Source organism: Camelina sativa, chromosome 2, assembly GCF_000633955.1.
Source record: "Camelina sativa cultivar DH55 chromosome 2, Cs, whole genome shotgun sequence".
In the NCBI taxonomy this organism is placed as follows: domain Eukaryota; kingdom Viridiplantae; phylum Streptophyta; class Magnoliopsida; order Brassicales; family Brassicaceae; genus Camelina; species Camelina sativa.
The window spans coordinates 250,132-267,501 of NC_025686.1; the positions used below are offsets into that span (position 1 = coordinate 250,132).

A 17,370-nucleotide genomic window follows, 5' to 3' on the forward strand; every position below is an offset into this window, starting at 1 on the left:
ATATATCTTTAACATTATTCTCTTATTGTCACTGAATCGATTTTTCATTTTTATATATATAACAAATATTTTATTTAACTAATTTAGTTAATTCATCTTAGTCATTATTTATGACTTTTATATTATACAGTTAAAAAATTACTAAAAAAATTTTACTCGAAATATGAAATTAACAATGTTAATCATTTCAAGTTTTCACTTTTCCGTGCGGTAACGCACGGGCCAACATCCTAGTATGTAATAATAACAGAGTATGATTGGGCTTAGCAGACGTAATTCTCGTTTAAAAGTAGTAGTTGGTTTAGCTAAACTTATCTGCAGCTTCTGAATTCGCTAATTGTGAAGTAAAAGAGTACTTTCTTTAGCTATATGGATGTCTTATAAGTAGATGGAAAGAGGATGTGTATGTTTGTCAATAATATGCTTTTGGTGCTTTGCTTTCATCAAGTGCTGCTGTTTAGAATCCATACGACTTCATTTATAGTTCACTGTCGACAAGTGCTGGACGACAGTAAGTTAAGTTATGAACTGATAGTAGCAACTATCATGGCATCTTCTATGTTCACGTTAAATTATGGCTATTTAGATATAAAGTTTTCATATATTCTCATTCCAAATACTGAAGAAGCATATGCTTTTGGCCTTTAACACCCCTTCGACATTTATATAAGAAAATTGCCTATATATTTAGAAAATACAATAACCAATACATCTTCAACTTTACTTTATCCAGCAATGACACATGAAAATTCGTATATGACCTAGCTTCACTCCCAAGTCAATGGCAATTAACTATAAAAATCCTTGTTTTTGGACTTTCACTTCTTCGAGTTGTTGATTGACTCCACCCTGCCGTCATTACCTCCAAGCAAAAGATACTTATCCTTGCGGGTAAGTTCGGTGCATTCGAATCCCAATACAGCGCCGATAACTTTCTGGACGTAATTGGCCACCTCAAACGGAGTCTTCCCACCGCCTTTGACTGTCATTTCTTCAGGCAAGCGATCCAAGAAAGTGGCTTCGTAGCTTGGTCTTGGGTTCATGAAGAAGAAGTAAACGTCCCAGAACTTCACACCCCTCACCGTCGTCCCGTTGAACATTCCTTGTTTGCAGTTCATGGCTACTGGCACGATCCTGTCGCTTAGCTCCGCGAATAGAGCGCTAAATCTCAGTAGATACTCTTCTCTGCACGTTGTGCCTTCCGGACATATCACCAAGTCGCCTGTTTATACACCAAAGCATATCAAAAGCTCAACTCACTCTGTTGATTTTCAATTCTCCTCTTAAGATTAATTTGGACGTCCGTAAGAATTAAGACATTAGGTTAGGTACCTTTCTCGAGAAGTTTTCTCATGCGGGCAGCATCAGCAACACGGTCACGGGTGAGTGCAACAGCAGGAATAGGAGAAAGCAAAATGGAGAGACGAGATACACTGTAAGTGACGCAACTGATCTTGCGTCCAAGAGCAATGGCAATGATGATGGGATCAAGTGCCGTACGGTGGTTAAGGACATAAAGGTTGCCCAGAGTTCCCGGGGATGGAGGGGGAGGACGGTGGCCACGTATGGTTAAGTGAATCCCAAGCATCTCGTAAGTGTAACGGACAAAGCGTTCAGGTAAAGGGAGGTTGAAGTAGACGCGAAAGATGGAGAGGATGAAACCAAAGGGAAGCCAGAGGAATACGATAACGGCGTTCAACGGGGTTGGACGTTGCACTAAACGCCCGTCGTGGAAGACTATGCGTTTTTTCAAACGTTCTTTTGGAATTGTTGTGGCTGACTTGGTCGCATGAACCATGTAACCTTTCTGTTATTATACCAAAAAACGTTATTCATTTCAGATGTATAACTGAAAGTACTAGGAGGATAATATAACATGTCTCTAAATTGTTTAATCAAGATTCCAACTAAGCTTTAAAAGAAAAAAAGAAAAAAGAAATATATTTTTCTGAACTATTTGAAGTGTGTGTTCATTAAATGGACAGCCCCAAAATGTTGGTGGTACTAGTAAAGGTGGTTGGGGGAGAAGAAAGCAAAACAAAAATCAATCAATAGGTATAGGTTTGGGTGCATTTATGAACCGTGCTAATTACTTATTAAATAAAAAAACATTATGATTTTTATAAGATTCATTCACGCGTAGACATAATTAATGACACTAAACAAGTCAACAAGTTAAATTATGGAGTACTATTGTTTAGCCTAGTTAATGAATAGTACACGACAAGATTAATAAATAAATAAACGAACAGTAATCACAAATCAGTACAAAGACTTCCAAAACTTGTCCTACATACACTAATCTAATCAATACTGAATAATGTAGTAATATTGTATTGTATGTCCTTAACCTAGAACTTAAGTAAGTTTAATTAACTACTTCGAGCCAAAGTGTGAAATGCACAATTTATTATAGATTATAAACCGGATTAACATAAAGTACCTTGCATATAGACATGAAATCGTGGTCGGAGGTTCGATCACCGAGGCCAAGATCGGGTGATTCGTCGCCAAACTCTTTCAAAACGGCTAACCTCTTAAGATCACCAACAAGAACACCAGGCTTCTTCACAAATCCAGTGGCTCTTTTGGTTTTGGGGTTGACTTCAATCTCTGTTCCCAAAACTTTATCTCCACCAAGATAATCTTTCACAAAAGGCTCCACCATCACTATCGGATTCGCCGTCACCACCACTTTCCTCTTCTTACACTTATCAAACACCTCAAAACTGTCTTTCCTCACATCCGCCGCATAAAACCTGTATAAACGAATATATACAGTAGTAAAAACAGTTGAATAGTATTAAAAAACAAAACAGTTGTTAGATCAGATCTGTGGATAATGGAGGCCGGACGTACCTTGGAAGAACGGCGCGAGAGACGAGTTCGATGTCGCGGATTTTGAGACCAGCGTAGGAGATGAAGATGAGGATTTGGATTCCTACAGCCTCGGATATGAAGAGGTAAGAAACGATGACGATAGGTAACGAGAGAAGGAGGACTAGTCCACGGAATAGGCTTCCAGCTTCGACAGCGATGAGCATGAAGTAAGGGAACGAGCTTCTTGAGAGAAGCAGAGTCCCGTCAAGATCTGCGGCGATCGAGTCATACTCTCCGTCTTTGCATTCTGTTATCGGAGGAAAGTTTCGACTCTTCTTATCCGGAGAAGACATCTTCACTCGCCGACTCTCTCTCTATCAATCTCTCTCGTTAATGTAGCTAGGTTCTACNTATCAAACACCTCAAAACTGTCTTTCCTCACATCCGCCGCATAAAACCTGTATAAACGAATATATACAGTAGTAAAAACAGTTGAATAGTATTAAAAAACAAAACAGTTGTTAGATCAGATCTGTGGATAATGGAGGCCGGACGTACCTTGGAAGAACGGCGCGAGAGACGAGTTCGATGTCGCGGATTTTGAGACCAGCGTAGGAGATGAAGATGAGGATTTGGATTCCTACAGCCTCGGATATGAAGAGGTAAGAAACGATGACGATAGGTAACGAGAGAAGGAGGACTAGTCCACGGAATAGGCTTCCAGCTTCGACAGCGATGAGCATGAAGTAAGGGAACGAGCTTCTTGAGAGAAGCAGAGTCCCGTCAAGATCTGCGGCGATCGAGTCATACTCTCCGTCTTTGCATTCTGTTATCGGAGGAAAGTTTCGACTCTTCTTATCCGGAGAAGACATCTTCACTCGCCGACTCTCTCTCTATCAATCTCTCTCGTTAATGTAGCTAGGTTCTACAAGAAAATAGTGTGGAATGAAAGAGAGGGAACCTTGGTTGTTTTAAATGCAATAGAATTCACTTGAAATTACCAAAATGGGGTGGGTTCTAAAAAAATAAGTGAGATTTATCATCTTTTGACTTTATTGTTTTGTAATAAAAAAAAAAAAAGAGCAACCACCGTAATATACCAATTTGAATCTATAAATAGTGATAATTTTATTAAGGAGAATGTACAATACAACCTTTTATAGGAAGCAGAGAAGACTAGTCACGATAAAGTTGATATTTATGCTCTACATAACTAAGGGAAAAACTAATCACAATAAAGTCTAAATTAAATGTATCATATGCTGTGGCCTGTGTGTATTTAGCTAATAGCGAGTAGATAAAAAGAATTCTCCTAAGTAACTCTAACAAGAGTTTGATCCTAGACATCATTGACATTGCAAGGTTTGACCACAACATAATTATATAGTATTGTTTTTGAAAGATATGGTTGAATAGATGAGAAAAAATAAAAGCGATCACAACACAAGGTAAGGTAGTTCAGCCGCTCACCTACATATATAGAAGGCCGTAATATTAAATACAGTGGGGTTGTAATTTGTCTATATATCATCTTTGTGTTGCTATATATGTCAACCGTGTCATATCCACAAATAACGCAAAACTCTATGGCCACATGTCATATTTATTAGTATATGAAAATGACTTCATATCCGACATGCATACATATCTATATATGTTGTATAATATTGCGAGATCGTTGACTCTCAGTCGCATTCCGATCGAACGTCTTTCTGAGTTTAGCATGAATTTTCGTATGTTATATATATAACCCCAATTTGAATTGTGTCATCTACTTTTGTCTCAGATTTAACAATTCAAAAATTATGTTGAAGCGAAACTCGCAGGAAACCTTTTATGAAGAGTGTACTGTATGTGCTGCTTCCAATTAGACAAGTTGTCTAAGACAACATACTCATTTATGCATGATTTCATCCAGATTAGATTAGAATATCATCAATTAGTAGAAAAATGTATAATCACAGCAACAAAGAAGTCTTCGTTGTGCAAGTTAGATAGATCTTGTTCTCACTTGAGCATTATCATCTGTTTATTCGACCGTTGGGAATTGCATGCACCGCTTAGAGCCCGACATTTATGTATGATCAAGAATATATAATACTTGATAAGTATTTTAAATTGTTTATAGATTCTGAAAATAAACACATAATAATATATTCTATTTATCGATTTTAACTTTAAAGGCTCTTACGAGTTTTCAGAATATATTAGCTCTGTTTATTTTTTTTTTACAAAAATATTTTCCTCTTGTAGAGTTGTTTGTTAATCAACACATGATACGTTTATTTCATCAATCGCATAATATTAATTTATATCAATTATATGATTTAAACTAATTTTGTTTTCTTCTTCTTTCTTTGTGTGCAAACATATAGATTCATTCATTCAAACAAACTATATACAGGAAGAGGGATCAAAGTTCCAAAGTTTAAAAAGTTACAAAGAAGGGCTTTCCCCAAAACCTTAAACATAAAGGTAGAAACATAAGACATCAAGTAGTAGTCCATGAGAGCTGTGATACAAACGCCTGAAGGCAGCTTGGAACATGTGAGGTTACGGTTACTTGAATGCACATCCTCGAGGGATTCGACGAATGATAAGCTTGTCATGGTCATTAGACTCTTTGACGTTAAAGAAAGGATCATATCCAAGAATCTCACCGGATTGAGGTGCATTAACAAAAGCAGATCATTGGTAATGATTCGTTGGGCTATAGCCCAGGTGATGGAGGGAATGTTGAGTGTCGGTTTCCTAGCTTCGTCGGGTAAGCACATTGGAGTCCAGGGCAGAAGACCATTGAGCTGCAGACCATTCAAAGGGAACCAAAGCCAAATAATGCCAAAGAGATAGAGCAATGCGTAACAATACATGTGGATTCTCTCTCGTTTGGCGCCATTTGCCAAAGAGATTAAGAAATCCACACAAAGCATGTACTCGGATTGCCATTGGGATATAAGGAACAAGCTTGGGCTTTTGGATTGTTGGTAACATGGATAAAATTCGGTTGATGGAACTAATGCTGAAAGGCAGTTGATGTGCTTCATCGGATGGGATCATTGACATCCAGGCCAATAGACCATAGAGATGCAAGACTTTACATTCAGACCATACCAGGGGATTAAGACATTGAACAAGCCTCCCAAGTATGGCAAAACGTAGCAATGCAGGTGGGTTCTCTCTCATATGGCGCCCTTTGCGAAAGAGATTAAGAAGTCCACACAAAGTATGATGCCGGTTTGACAATGATAGATATAGATCAGACTTTTTCTTATGGGATGATGGAACTACCAACATGGTTCAGCATAAGGGTTTTGGCTGAGAACTAGAAGCGCTAAAAGATAGAGAGTTCAGAAAACTATTCTTCTTCCATTTATGAGATACCGCAGACAAAATCACAGTTTGAGCATTAACCAGGCTCGTAGCATAACTTATGTATATCCAGAACATTCTAGGTACTCGGAGTCTCAGATGCAGTCTTTGAACAACGAGATCAAACAATGAGCCTAGGCAATGTCTAACAGATAACAAGATAGATAGAACCAACCTGGACTTTGAGGGATTGGGCCGGAACACTTGAGATGCTATCAGGCCGAAATCAGATCTAAAGGTCATCCACAAAGGTCTACAAGCTGTTGCGAATGTCCCGTGCAGTGGCTAACCGGAGAGAGTGAAGGAGGCTTCATTATCTCTGTTGGAAGCAAATTCGGTTCTGCCAAACTTAGTAGGTGACCTGAAATTAAGGCCGGGGTTCAAAAACAGAGACAAGTCGCATCACTGAAAGGTTCCTTGCTAGCCATCAAATCGTCCTGTCCGCCTTGGAAGACTCAGGTGATGAGGAAGGAGAGGGATCTAAGGATGTGAGACGTTTTCCGGATCAAAGCATTGAAGAGCAAAAGGACTCTGGATCTTCCGGTAGAGAGGCTGAGGCAAAGGAGCAGAGAGTGGAGCTCGCCGGACTCCACTCCCTTTTGAGAGTGATGAAGCAAACGCCTTCTACGCTGTCTGGGTTCTTTGGTAGTGTTTGGGAAAGTTTTAAAAGTGGCCAAATAGGAGCTAAAAAGAAAGAAAAGACGAGTTAAGGAGGTACAAAGAACTTAGAAAGGAAGTAGATGTCGATTTTTTCTGACGCCGGTGAGCCGGAGTCCTACCGGCGTTTGAAGGTAGTGACGCCTCGATGTTCGTATCTGAGAGAGAAAATTAGGACGAACTGCATAAATTATATTATCATTTCATGTTGTTGAAGTTATTGCTTATGATTCAAACTAAGTTAGCATCACTTATTTATAGACAAAAAAAATTGAATATTTTATTTAATTGATGTAAATTTCAATTTTAGTTTTTATGTCGATTTATTTTAAGATACTACAAATTAATATTGATTTACATCATTTTCAGTTAATTGATGCTAAATGCGGTAATATTAACATTGGTTCTAATAATTGATGTTAAAATATATAATTTACATCACTTATTAACTATGTTGCATGGAAACTCTTTTTAAGGTCCGTTTCCTGTTTCCGAAATGTTTCGGAAACAGAAACTCGTGGAAACACGGAAACAAGTCATGGAAACACGATTCATAAAAATCTTAGTTTGGAAACACGATGGAAACTCCATTTATGTTTTGGAAACACGATGGAAACTCTGTTTCCGTTTTGGAATCATGTAGGAAATATTTTTTTAGCTTAGAAACTTAATAAAAAAATATTTTGAAATATATATTCATGGTACATATAAATATATAATATTATTAGTGTTTTAATTCAACAATTGAATATTTATGTTTTAAATTTGTGTTGTTTAAAATATTACTTTTGATATAGATTTTATGTTTGGTGTTTTATTATGTATATACATATATATATATACATATACGTTTCCAAAACGTTTCCATTTCTTAATTTTAGAAAAAACACGTTTCACGTTTCTGAAATGTTTCGTTTCCGCGTATCCGTTTCCGTTTCCATGCAACCTAGCTTATTAATGATTTTAATTAGTAATTACCATGGGCTAATTTTCTGACACTAAATAATTGATGCAATATGCCTTATTTTTTTGTAGATATAATTGGCCTATTTTCTTGAAATATTTGTTGAATTATCTTTTCTCTACCATGCAATTAGTTATTGATCTATATATTTTTAATTGGCTACTAGATAATCGCCCGCGCTAGTAGCGCGGAGAATTTTTTTTATTTCGTTATTTGTTTTTATTTGTTAAGATTATGATTATATTGTATCATTTATTTACATGTTATATAATATAATACTATATGGTGAGTTTTAAGTCATATTAAACTACTAATAGGTAAGCCTGGAAACTAATACTGTAATCCGTATTTGACCCGTTATTCGGTTCGTATCCGTCCCAAAAAAGGGTACCCGTAACTTTAAGATCGAGTGAAAGATATTATAACTATATTATTTGTGAGTAAAGATCGAGTATTAGGTATTAATTTAATTTTTAATACCCGTGCTGTTACCCATCTCATTACCCATTTTGTTATATGACCGTAAATACCCGTTAATATTTTGTAGTATTATCATTTATTAATAATTTATATGTATATATATATTTATTATAGAATAAAAGTTAAAGCCTAAGTTCACTTAGCTTTATTTTTAATAGAAAATAATTGTTATTTGTACATTTTGTTATTTACATATGAATGACCTAGTTATTTTTTGTATATAATATAAAATAAATACATATGATGGACTATGTACGTATTTAAATTAGCAGGTGATGTAATTTACTTCTAAGAGGTGAAGTAGTATTACAAATTTAGAGAATAACTTTTGTTCTTTTTTTTTTCAACCCGAGTTTCGGAGGCAGCCGAAAATCTTCTCCTCTTTTCTCTGCATATTTAGAAATGGATTCCAAAATTTTTAAACTTGATCTGCGCAGGTCAGTATTATAATGACAGGAAAGAAGTCTTGACCCGTAACCAAGTCTTGACACATTCTTTATAGTATGATGTTGTTTACTTAATTCAAGGTATTATAGTAAACAGCATGTCTATATAATTATTAAATGGGTGGGAAAATCATCAGAATAGAATGGGTAACGGAACATGTATTAAATATTTATGCAATTAGATTCTCTACAATGGGTAAATTACCACTTTAACAATGATAATAATTAATAGCAATTATTAAATTAATTGTTCTCGAGTACACCTATTACGTTTACTACATATATAATTATTAAATTCTCCAAATTCTCTCCTCAATAACTTACTAGACTAGGACCCGTGCTAGAGCACGGATTGAAATTTCTTCTATTTATATTATAATTTTAGAATAAAATATGATTTCGAAGATCACGATTTAATGCTAGATTAGGACCTTAAAAACTTTTAAAATCAATCATATAAATTATATTTTATTCTAAAATTATAATATAAATAAAAGGAATTTCAATCCATGCTCTAGCACGGTCCTAAGCATTAAGGTTTAATTTTTAATTTCTGAATATGATCCCGAAAATCACGATTAATCTTGTTAAATTAGCGAGATTTGATTCCTTTTTTTATGATTGAGAGTATATTTTTATCCCTTTAGTAATCTTTTATTGATGTGGTTTATCAATAAAATATGTGGAAAATAAATTGGTAATATTGTGATTTTAGATATTTGGAACCATGATCTTCCGAAGTAAAGTTTAGAATATCCATGAACTATCAATTTGGAATAACCCGTTTAAGATTTTCTGTTAAATTAAGATTTTATTTGTTACAATTAATATATGGATTAATTTATAATATATGTATAACCTATTTGTAACCATTTATTAAAATTATAAAGTCTACCAAAACAATGTTGTGTACTTCCGTTTTATTATAAAGAGGATCTCTATGTTTTTTTTTTGAAACACTTCATAATAGATTGTGTTTCATTTGCTATTTTTGTGGGTAAATATTTTTTGGTTACAACAAACTAATATTAAGATTTTAGTATTATATTTTGAATTAAAATACAGTGGCATTTTGTGTAATGTACCACATGGGAGTAGGGTTATTTGTTTAGAACATTGCTTAAATAATATAATAGAGATATTAGGGTGGAATCAGCATATCTACAAAATTTATGCAATTAATAACTAAGATAATTTATAAAGTTACCAAGGTAATTTATAAAGTTAATAGAATGAATCTAAATTTGGTTTAAGCAATGTTCTAGTAAATTACACAAAATGTGGATATAAATATTAAATTGTTAATATTAAATTGTTACCCACAATAATCGTTAAACCAGAAAATTGTTACAATTTAATAATACTACAGTTTGTTATATATAAAATAGATAAATATCTTTTAAAATTAATAACTAAGGCAATTAATAACTAAAATTAATAAATGATATTTATCTATTTTATAACTAACAAACGTTATAAAATAATTTTTTGGTTACAATAATTTTATGGTAAATATTTACTTGTGTGTCGTTTGTTTTTTTTAATTGGTTAATAAGTATTATTTTCTGCTATTTATTTGGGTAACTATTTTCTGGTTACAACAAATTAATAATAAAATTCTGTTATTATATTTTGTAATTAAATACAACGGCATTTTATGTAATATCTTACATGGAGTAGGATTAATTGTTTAAAGGGTTGCTTAAATAAGTATATAGACTAGATAATGGCCCGCGCTGGTAGCGCGGGAAATTTTTTTCTTCTATTTTGTTATTTGTTAATATTATATTTATGTTGTATCATTCATTTACATGTTATATAATATAATACTATATGGTGAGTTTTGATTCATATTAAACTACTAATAGGTAGGCCTGTAAACTACTACCAATACCTGTATTCGACCCGTTTTTCGGTTTGTATCCGTCCCGACAAAAGGTACCCGCAGCTTTTGAGTCGAGAAGGGTATAATAATTATATTATCCGTAAATAATGATCGAGTATCGGATATTAATTTAATTTTTGAGCGTCCTATTACCCGTTTTATTACCCGACTCATAAATACACGTTAATATTTTGTAGAATAATGTTACCAGTGTGAGGAAATATTTATGTAAATTTGGATTTGTTTGTTACAAAATAATAGTTTAAAATTTATTAATTCTATTCCTTTTTATAAAATTATATATTTAATTTACTTAAGGTCATACTCTGATTTTGACCCGTAGTTGGTGCTATTATTTTGGTTTGGTGCAATATCAAATTCGTTAATTATACATTCGGTAAAAGTAAAAAAAACCCAACAAAACATGTATTGACCCATGATTTGGTATTACAAATTGATGTGGTCGTGTTTAGAGATCTTAATATACCAAATTTACAAATTGAAGTTATTGGTATAACATGTTATATATTAATTTTATAGGTGAAAATTACAATTAGGTTATGTATATTATCAACATTATACACTTAGTATTGGTTATATAGTGAATATTGTGTATAAACAGTTAAGTTTTAGCCAATTAAATAGTTTGTTATTATTTCCTAAGATTTATGAAACAATAAATAGTTTTATTATTTTGTAAACAAATCTAAACTTTTATTTTGTTAGTTATTAGAATAATTAAAATATTATAACATTTTCGTAATATGTCACATCAGAACTGATTAAATTTTTAACAACATAGCTTAAATAAGTATATAGATATATTTTAAAAATATAAACAATGTTATATCCTAATTTTAATATATATTTGTTATTATTAAATGAATTCGATATGTAAATGTTTAATCTTAGTCTTATAAATAAATTTAAGTTTTACAATTTTTCTAAATAGTTTGTTATTGTTTCCTAAGATTTCTGAAATAATAAATAGAATCTTTTTTTTTGACAACCACAATAAATAGAATCTGTTTAGTTATTTTATTACATAATTTTGAAATAATTTTATTATTATTTTATTAAATAATTTCGAATTTTTTTGATTAATGATATCTTGTAATCTAATAAATTAATAATTTTTTTGGATAATTATTTTCGGGTGACAACAAATTAATATTAAGATTTTGTTATTATATTTTGTATTAAAATACAATGACATTTTGTGTAATATTTTACATGAAGTAGGGTTATTTGTTTAAAAAGTTGCTTAAATAAGTATATAGATGCATTGCGGGACACATGCTCTTCTTAGGTTCTTATAGATTCCCCAAGGAAAATGATGTAAGATTCATCTTTAACTTTGTGTAAGGCCAAGGCTGGACAATGCTTAAACCGAGTTGTTAGTTAACATGATATGACATGGTTAATAATGCTAAGTTCTTAGACCAGGTGCTTGGCTACTATTAAATGATAACATATTAGAAATCTTCTTCAATGGGAGCCTAATTTGATTTATGTTAATATTTGAAAATGTATGGAGGCGGTACAATTATGCAAAATTATGTATGAAAAAAGGTTGTGCTACAAAAAAAAAAAAAAATTGATTTGTGTCACTTATTTTATATATTTGTATTGTTTATTGTCTATAATTGATGCAGATTAGTTTCTAATTACTTATATGAATGACTTTAAAAGTGGTATGCATATATTTTACATTAATTAATATTTGCATCCATTATTGTAGTTAATATTAATATGTGTCAATTACAAAATATTGATGTTAAAATTTTGCAATGGTGTTAATATTTGTAAAAATTATGATAATTGATGTTAATTATTTGTATCAGTAATAAACAATTGGCATTAACCATATTTTTAGTTGTTGTTTTTATCGTCTGATTTTTCTAATAATTGGAATTTTGTGTACCCATATGTTAACCTTTGATAATAATATTATCTTGCAGATTCTCTTTGTATCCTTGAAAATTGGGTGAGGAGGTAGTATTTTAGTGGTGTTGAGGAAAACCCAAAAGGTATCCTTGCGATCAACCCACCAAAACTCATCGAGGATGCGAGTAATTAATTTCTATATGGTAGAAGGTGCTGAAGGTGCTTGTTCTTGTGTTAGCTTGGATGTTTGTTCCTTTATCTGAAAACTGCTGTTTGGAAAAGCCAAGTGTATTTATTGGAAGTATTAAGTAATGGTGAGTAATCTCATGTTTTGATTTCTTTGATGGTTCTTGTAGTGGTTTAGTTGGTTATTAAAATCATGGTAATTACCAATTAATTTGCAGAGGGTAAATAAAGCTTGTATGAATTCTTGAAAGATAAAGACTTCGATTGGTAACACGCATAATGGCGTACTAACGTTTTCTAATGCGATTATATATGCAAGAAGTTTACCAATCAAGAAATTTTGCATAATCACATTAGAAAACACATAATTTGAATTTTTACCTAAAAATACAAGTAAAATTTCATTATGCAAATAAGTGGATATATGTTGTATATTTGAATAATTTCAATTATTTTACTCACAAAATATTAGTAGTTGTTAAATTAAGAAAATAGTTCTTTAAAATGAAAGCTATATTATTTTTGATTAATATTTAAAACTTCACAACTTTTTTTAACAAAAAAATGGAAAGGATGTTATTTTTCAATTTTTTTCTCCATTTGCTTCGTTTGAGTTTTTTTTCAATTGGAACACAGCTTTTTCACTGTTATTTTTCTTCAAAGTTACTCATTTACGGTCCAAATACTATAAGGACATGTTTTCTCAGCAAATCGATGCCAAAGTATGCACATGGGTTGCACTACGAAAGAGATTGATTTGTGGTACTCACGTTATGTATTTGAATTATTTATAATCGATGCTAATTAGTTTTATATTATGTCTATAGCTGATTTTGGAAGTTGTGATGCAAATAATTTGCATTAGTTATTATAGTCGATGTTAATGTGTGAATTACAAAAAAACTAGTGTTAAAATTTGCAATGGTGTTAGTGTTTGTAAAAATTATGATAATGATGTTGATTATTTGTATCAGTTGTACTTGTAAACAATTGACATTAACCATGTTTTTACTTTCTATGTGCTAATCTTTTTTTTTTTTTTTTTAAACTAAAGATAATTTTGCATTTAGAGAGTACTTAATTAGATGACATTAACCATGTTTTTTTTTATGTTATTGAAATTATGAGAAACCTCCAAGTATTGTAAACTTAAATGCCTCTTAAATTGATTCTCTATTTTTTAGCGTCAGCCTTGAGTATTATTAAACCTAAACTAGAAATAGCCATAAATAATTAAAAAAAAAACATAGATAAAAATCTTATGATAAGAGAGCCAGGTATAAATAAACAGCATAAATAGAAAGATTATGATTTCAAATAACAAGACATTTCTCGACAAATTTTAGAAAGGTAACACAAGAATAGAAAGCATCGTCTAATAAGTTCCGAGACGATTTGAGCATAAATCAGTAAAGCAAATTGCATAAAAAAAATTACTTGAGCGGACGTAATTGTCGTTAAAAATATAAAAAGAGTAATTTTTTTGAATAAAGAGATTGAAAATGGGCATTCTTGAAAATATTTACTTACTAGGACTTTGAGATTTTTGTGGGAGTAGCAACAGCCACAGCCACTTGTCGCATTCACAATTCAATTCCACTAAAAAACTAAAATCATTCTCTCTCAATCCAATCTTTCTTTGCTAGGGTTTAAGTATTTTGTAGGCTTTGATCCTCTTTGTTGCTATTCACGTCGCCCGTTTGAGAGAGCCAATTTAGTTGTGTATGAGGAAACTTGGATGCATTATAACTTGGATGCATCACCTTCATTTCTCTATCTATGGTGTTTGTTGTTGGTTGCTGTATAGCTCATTTATGTTAATGTTTTCACCTGACTCAGCATCCACCACCTCCGCAATGTTTTGAAGAAGAAGACTAAGAAGACTAAGAAGCTCGTGATGAAAATCAAAGCCCCTGCACTTAAGGCCTCCCTCCGTGATGATTATTGACTGCTCTTTGGTTTCTCCTAACCCACCAACAGTACCCCTAAACATCCCCTCTTTGGTTTCTCTTTTATTGCATCTCGAGCGTCTTAGATGTACTTTTTAACTCAAACAGCATAAATAAAAGATTAACCATAGTTTTTACATTAAACAGAGACACATAAAAGAAAATTTCACAAATCCCAAATATTGTCGTTTTCATGAGCTCCATACATTGCAAAACAAAAGCTACATATATAATAGAGAGAGAGATAAGCATAGTAGGGAAACTAAAGAACAAATCTGGACATGTGGGAATCTTTTGTTTTTAGCTCTTGCTCTTGAAAGGTATCGCTCTGATGACCAGCTGGTGATAGAGCGCTGCTAATGCTGCTCCAATGAATGGTCCAACCCAGAATATCCACTGCAAACCAACCAACCACAAAAACCAAATCCAAAAAGATCAGAATATATATAAAATATTACATATGTTTTTCAGCGAGCGAGTGGTCCTTTTCATCATATGTGTTTGTAAGTAAGAAGATGAAGAGTGTATGTACTCACATGGTCGTCCCATGAGTGGTCCTTGTTGTAGATAATTGCGGCTCCAAGGCTTCTTGCTGGGTTGATTCCGGTTCCGGTTATTGGAATTGTCGCCAAATGCACCAAGAACACTGCAAATCCGATTGGGAGTGGTGCCAATATCTACAATTGAAATGACCAAATTGTCATTAGTATTACTCATCAACCGGAACTAATTGGCTCATCAACTACAACTAATTAAACCAATAAAACCAGGGAAAACCAAGAAATATATCAGTGGCTTCTCTCACAGTCTAGACAACTATAGATCGGAACTAATTGGCTCATCATCAACTACTAATTAAACCAATAAAACGGGGAGTAACCAGTGGCTTTCTTAGTCTAGAGACAACTTAATAAACCGGAGCTACACACCATTAAACTACTAATTAAACCAATCAAATCAGTAAAGCGACACTAAAGAGAGTAAGGAGGGGTCCATACCGGAACGTGTGAGTCACGGGCGCTTCTCTTGGCGTCGGTGGCGGAGAAGACGGTGTAGACAAGAACGAATGTTCCGATGATTTCAGCACCAAGGCCAGAACCTTTGCTGTAGCCGTCAGCGACACCGTTGGCACCTCCACCGAGAGTCTGGTACTGCTTTGGCTGGAAACCCTTGACGACTCCGGCACCACAGATGGCTCCAAGACATTGCATTATTATGTAGAACACAGCTCGGGTCAGAGACAGCTTCCGAGCCAAGAACAGACCGAATGTTACAGCAGGGTTGATGTGTCCACCTGAAAAAACACACATACACAAAGCATATGTTACACAAAGATACAAGCTTTATCTAAAAAAACCGGAGTAAGTGACAGATCTAGACTAGCCCAAGCAACAAGAGACCAGAAAGTTCCCTACTTTTCTAAAAACAGAGCACATAAACGCAAGATCAAAAACAGAGAACCCCAAACAGAGATTTCAATAAACTGAGAAGATAGAGGAAGCTAGGGGAAAACCTGAGATTCCAGCAGTACAGTAGACAAGAGCAAAGATCATGCCACCAAAAGCCCAAGCGATGCCCTGGATCCCAACAGAGGCACACATGGTTGGTGCTCTCTTCACTCCCATCACTGTCAACACAGTGATGTAAAGAAACAGGAAAGTGGCTATGAACTCGGCGATACCGGCCCTGTAGAAGGACCATGAGCTGAGCTCGCCAGGCTCGAACAGTGGTGCAGGAGGTGGCTCTTTGTAGTCCTTCTCGGTGGACTGAGCAGATGTGCCGATGGGTTGCCTCTCCGGGAACTTGTTAGCTCCCACTCTAACATCTTCTTCTTTGCCTTCCATTTCCCTCTCTCCTTCTTCTTCTTCTTTTTCTTTTTTTAGGGTTTTTTCTCTCTCCCGAAAGGTTTGGTTAAAGTTGTGAGCTTTCTCTTGTGTGGTCTGGGAGAGAGTGTGTGGTGGATATAGAGTCCATTTATAGAGAGATAGGATATAAGAATTATATAAAGAAATTGCCTAACGTCTCCAAACATTTATTTCATGGGTTATTATTTTTTTTTCCGAAGAAAAAAACAGAAAATATGTATTTAAAGTAGTAATTATTATTTTGTCAACTAGTAAAACGAATAGTTAACACCTAATCATAGTAAGATCGTTGTTATACTCATATTTGTGAAGATTTGTTTCTATAGGAGTTAGGGAAATTAAACTAGTCTAGTTACCATTTTTTTTTGTCAACTTGTCTAGTGTTATTAGACCAGTGGCCTTAAGTGGATTTATTATTCATGAGTAAATGACGGTAAATGTTGAATGAATTAATTATGTTACTAATGAAAAGTTTGGTGATTTGTAATATTAAAATAAAATAAAATGTGATGGAGGAGGACTGAAGAGAGGAGAGGGTTCTGGAACGTACCGAGAGGTGGTGCTCTCTCTCTCTCGTATAAAAAAGACAAAGAAGCTGAGTTGTCTTTTCTTTGCCAGATAATAATGTCTTGTATGTGGTCCACTTTTTTTTGGACGGTAACACGAATCGATAAAAATTGTTACTGAGACCAGTAAAGCCCAATAGTTGAAACGGTAAAAAATAAAATAAAAATCATGTCTCCCTCTCCAACGAAGCAATTATCTGACCGTTGGAGAAAAAATTTTGACAGCTTTTTTATGAAAAGTCATTTTCGTTGGACTATAGTATAATGCCATGCTTCATATCATTTTTAAATATTCA

The 17,370-nt window shown here is 33.4% G+C and overlaps 2 protein-coding genes across 3 annotated transcripts; both read right to left on the minus strand.

Annotated features, from left to right (window-relative positions):
- Positions 662-3,872, minus strand: LOC104711910 (probable glycerol-3-phosphate acyltransferase 8). 2 transcript variants are annotated; one of them, XM_010428700.2, is made up of 4 exons: positions 3,379-3,872; positions 2,444-2,759; positions 1,333-1,807; positions 662-1,222 (listed from the first exon to the last, which is right to left on the minus strand). In XM_010428700.2, exons 1-4 carry the CDS (start codon positions 3,690-3,692, stop codon positions 819-821), a joined length of 1,509 nt encoding a protein of 502 aa, XP_010427002.1. In that variant the 5' UTR covers positions 3,693-3,872; the 3' UTR covers positions 662-818. The 2 variants fall into 2 exon arrangements, with proteins under 2 accessions (XP_010427002.1, XP_010426994.1); XM_010428692.1 differs by lacking the exon at positions 3,379-3,872 and adding an exon at positions 2,860-3,224.
- Positions 14,756-16,609, minus strand: LOC104711925 (probable aquaporin PIP1-4). Its single transcript, XM_010428709.1, has 4 exons — positions 16,157-16,609; positions 15,642-15,937; positions 15,180-15,320; positions 14,756-15,039 (listed from the first exon to the last, which is right to left on the minus strand). Exons 1-4 carry the CDS (start codon positions 16,485-16,487, stop codon positions 14,944-14,946), a joined length of 864 nt encoding a protein of 287 aa, XP_010427011.1. The 5' UTR covers positions 16,488-16,609; the 3' UTR covers positions 14,756-14,943.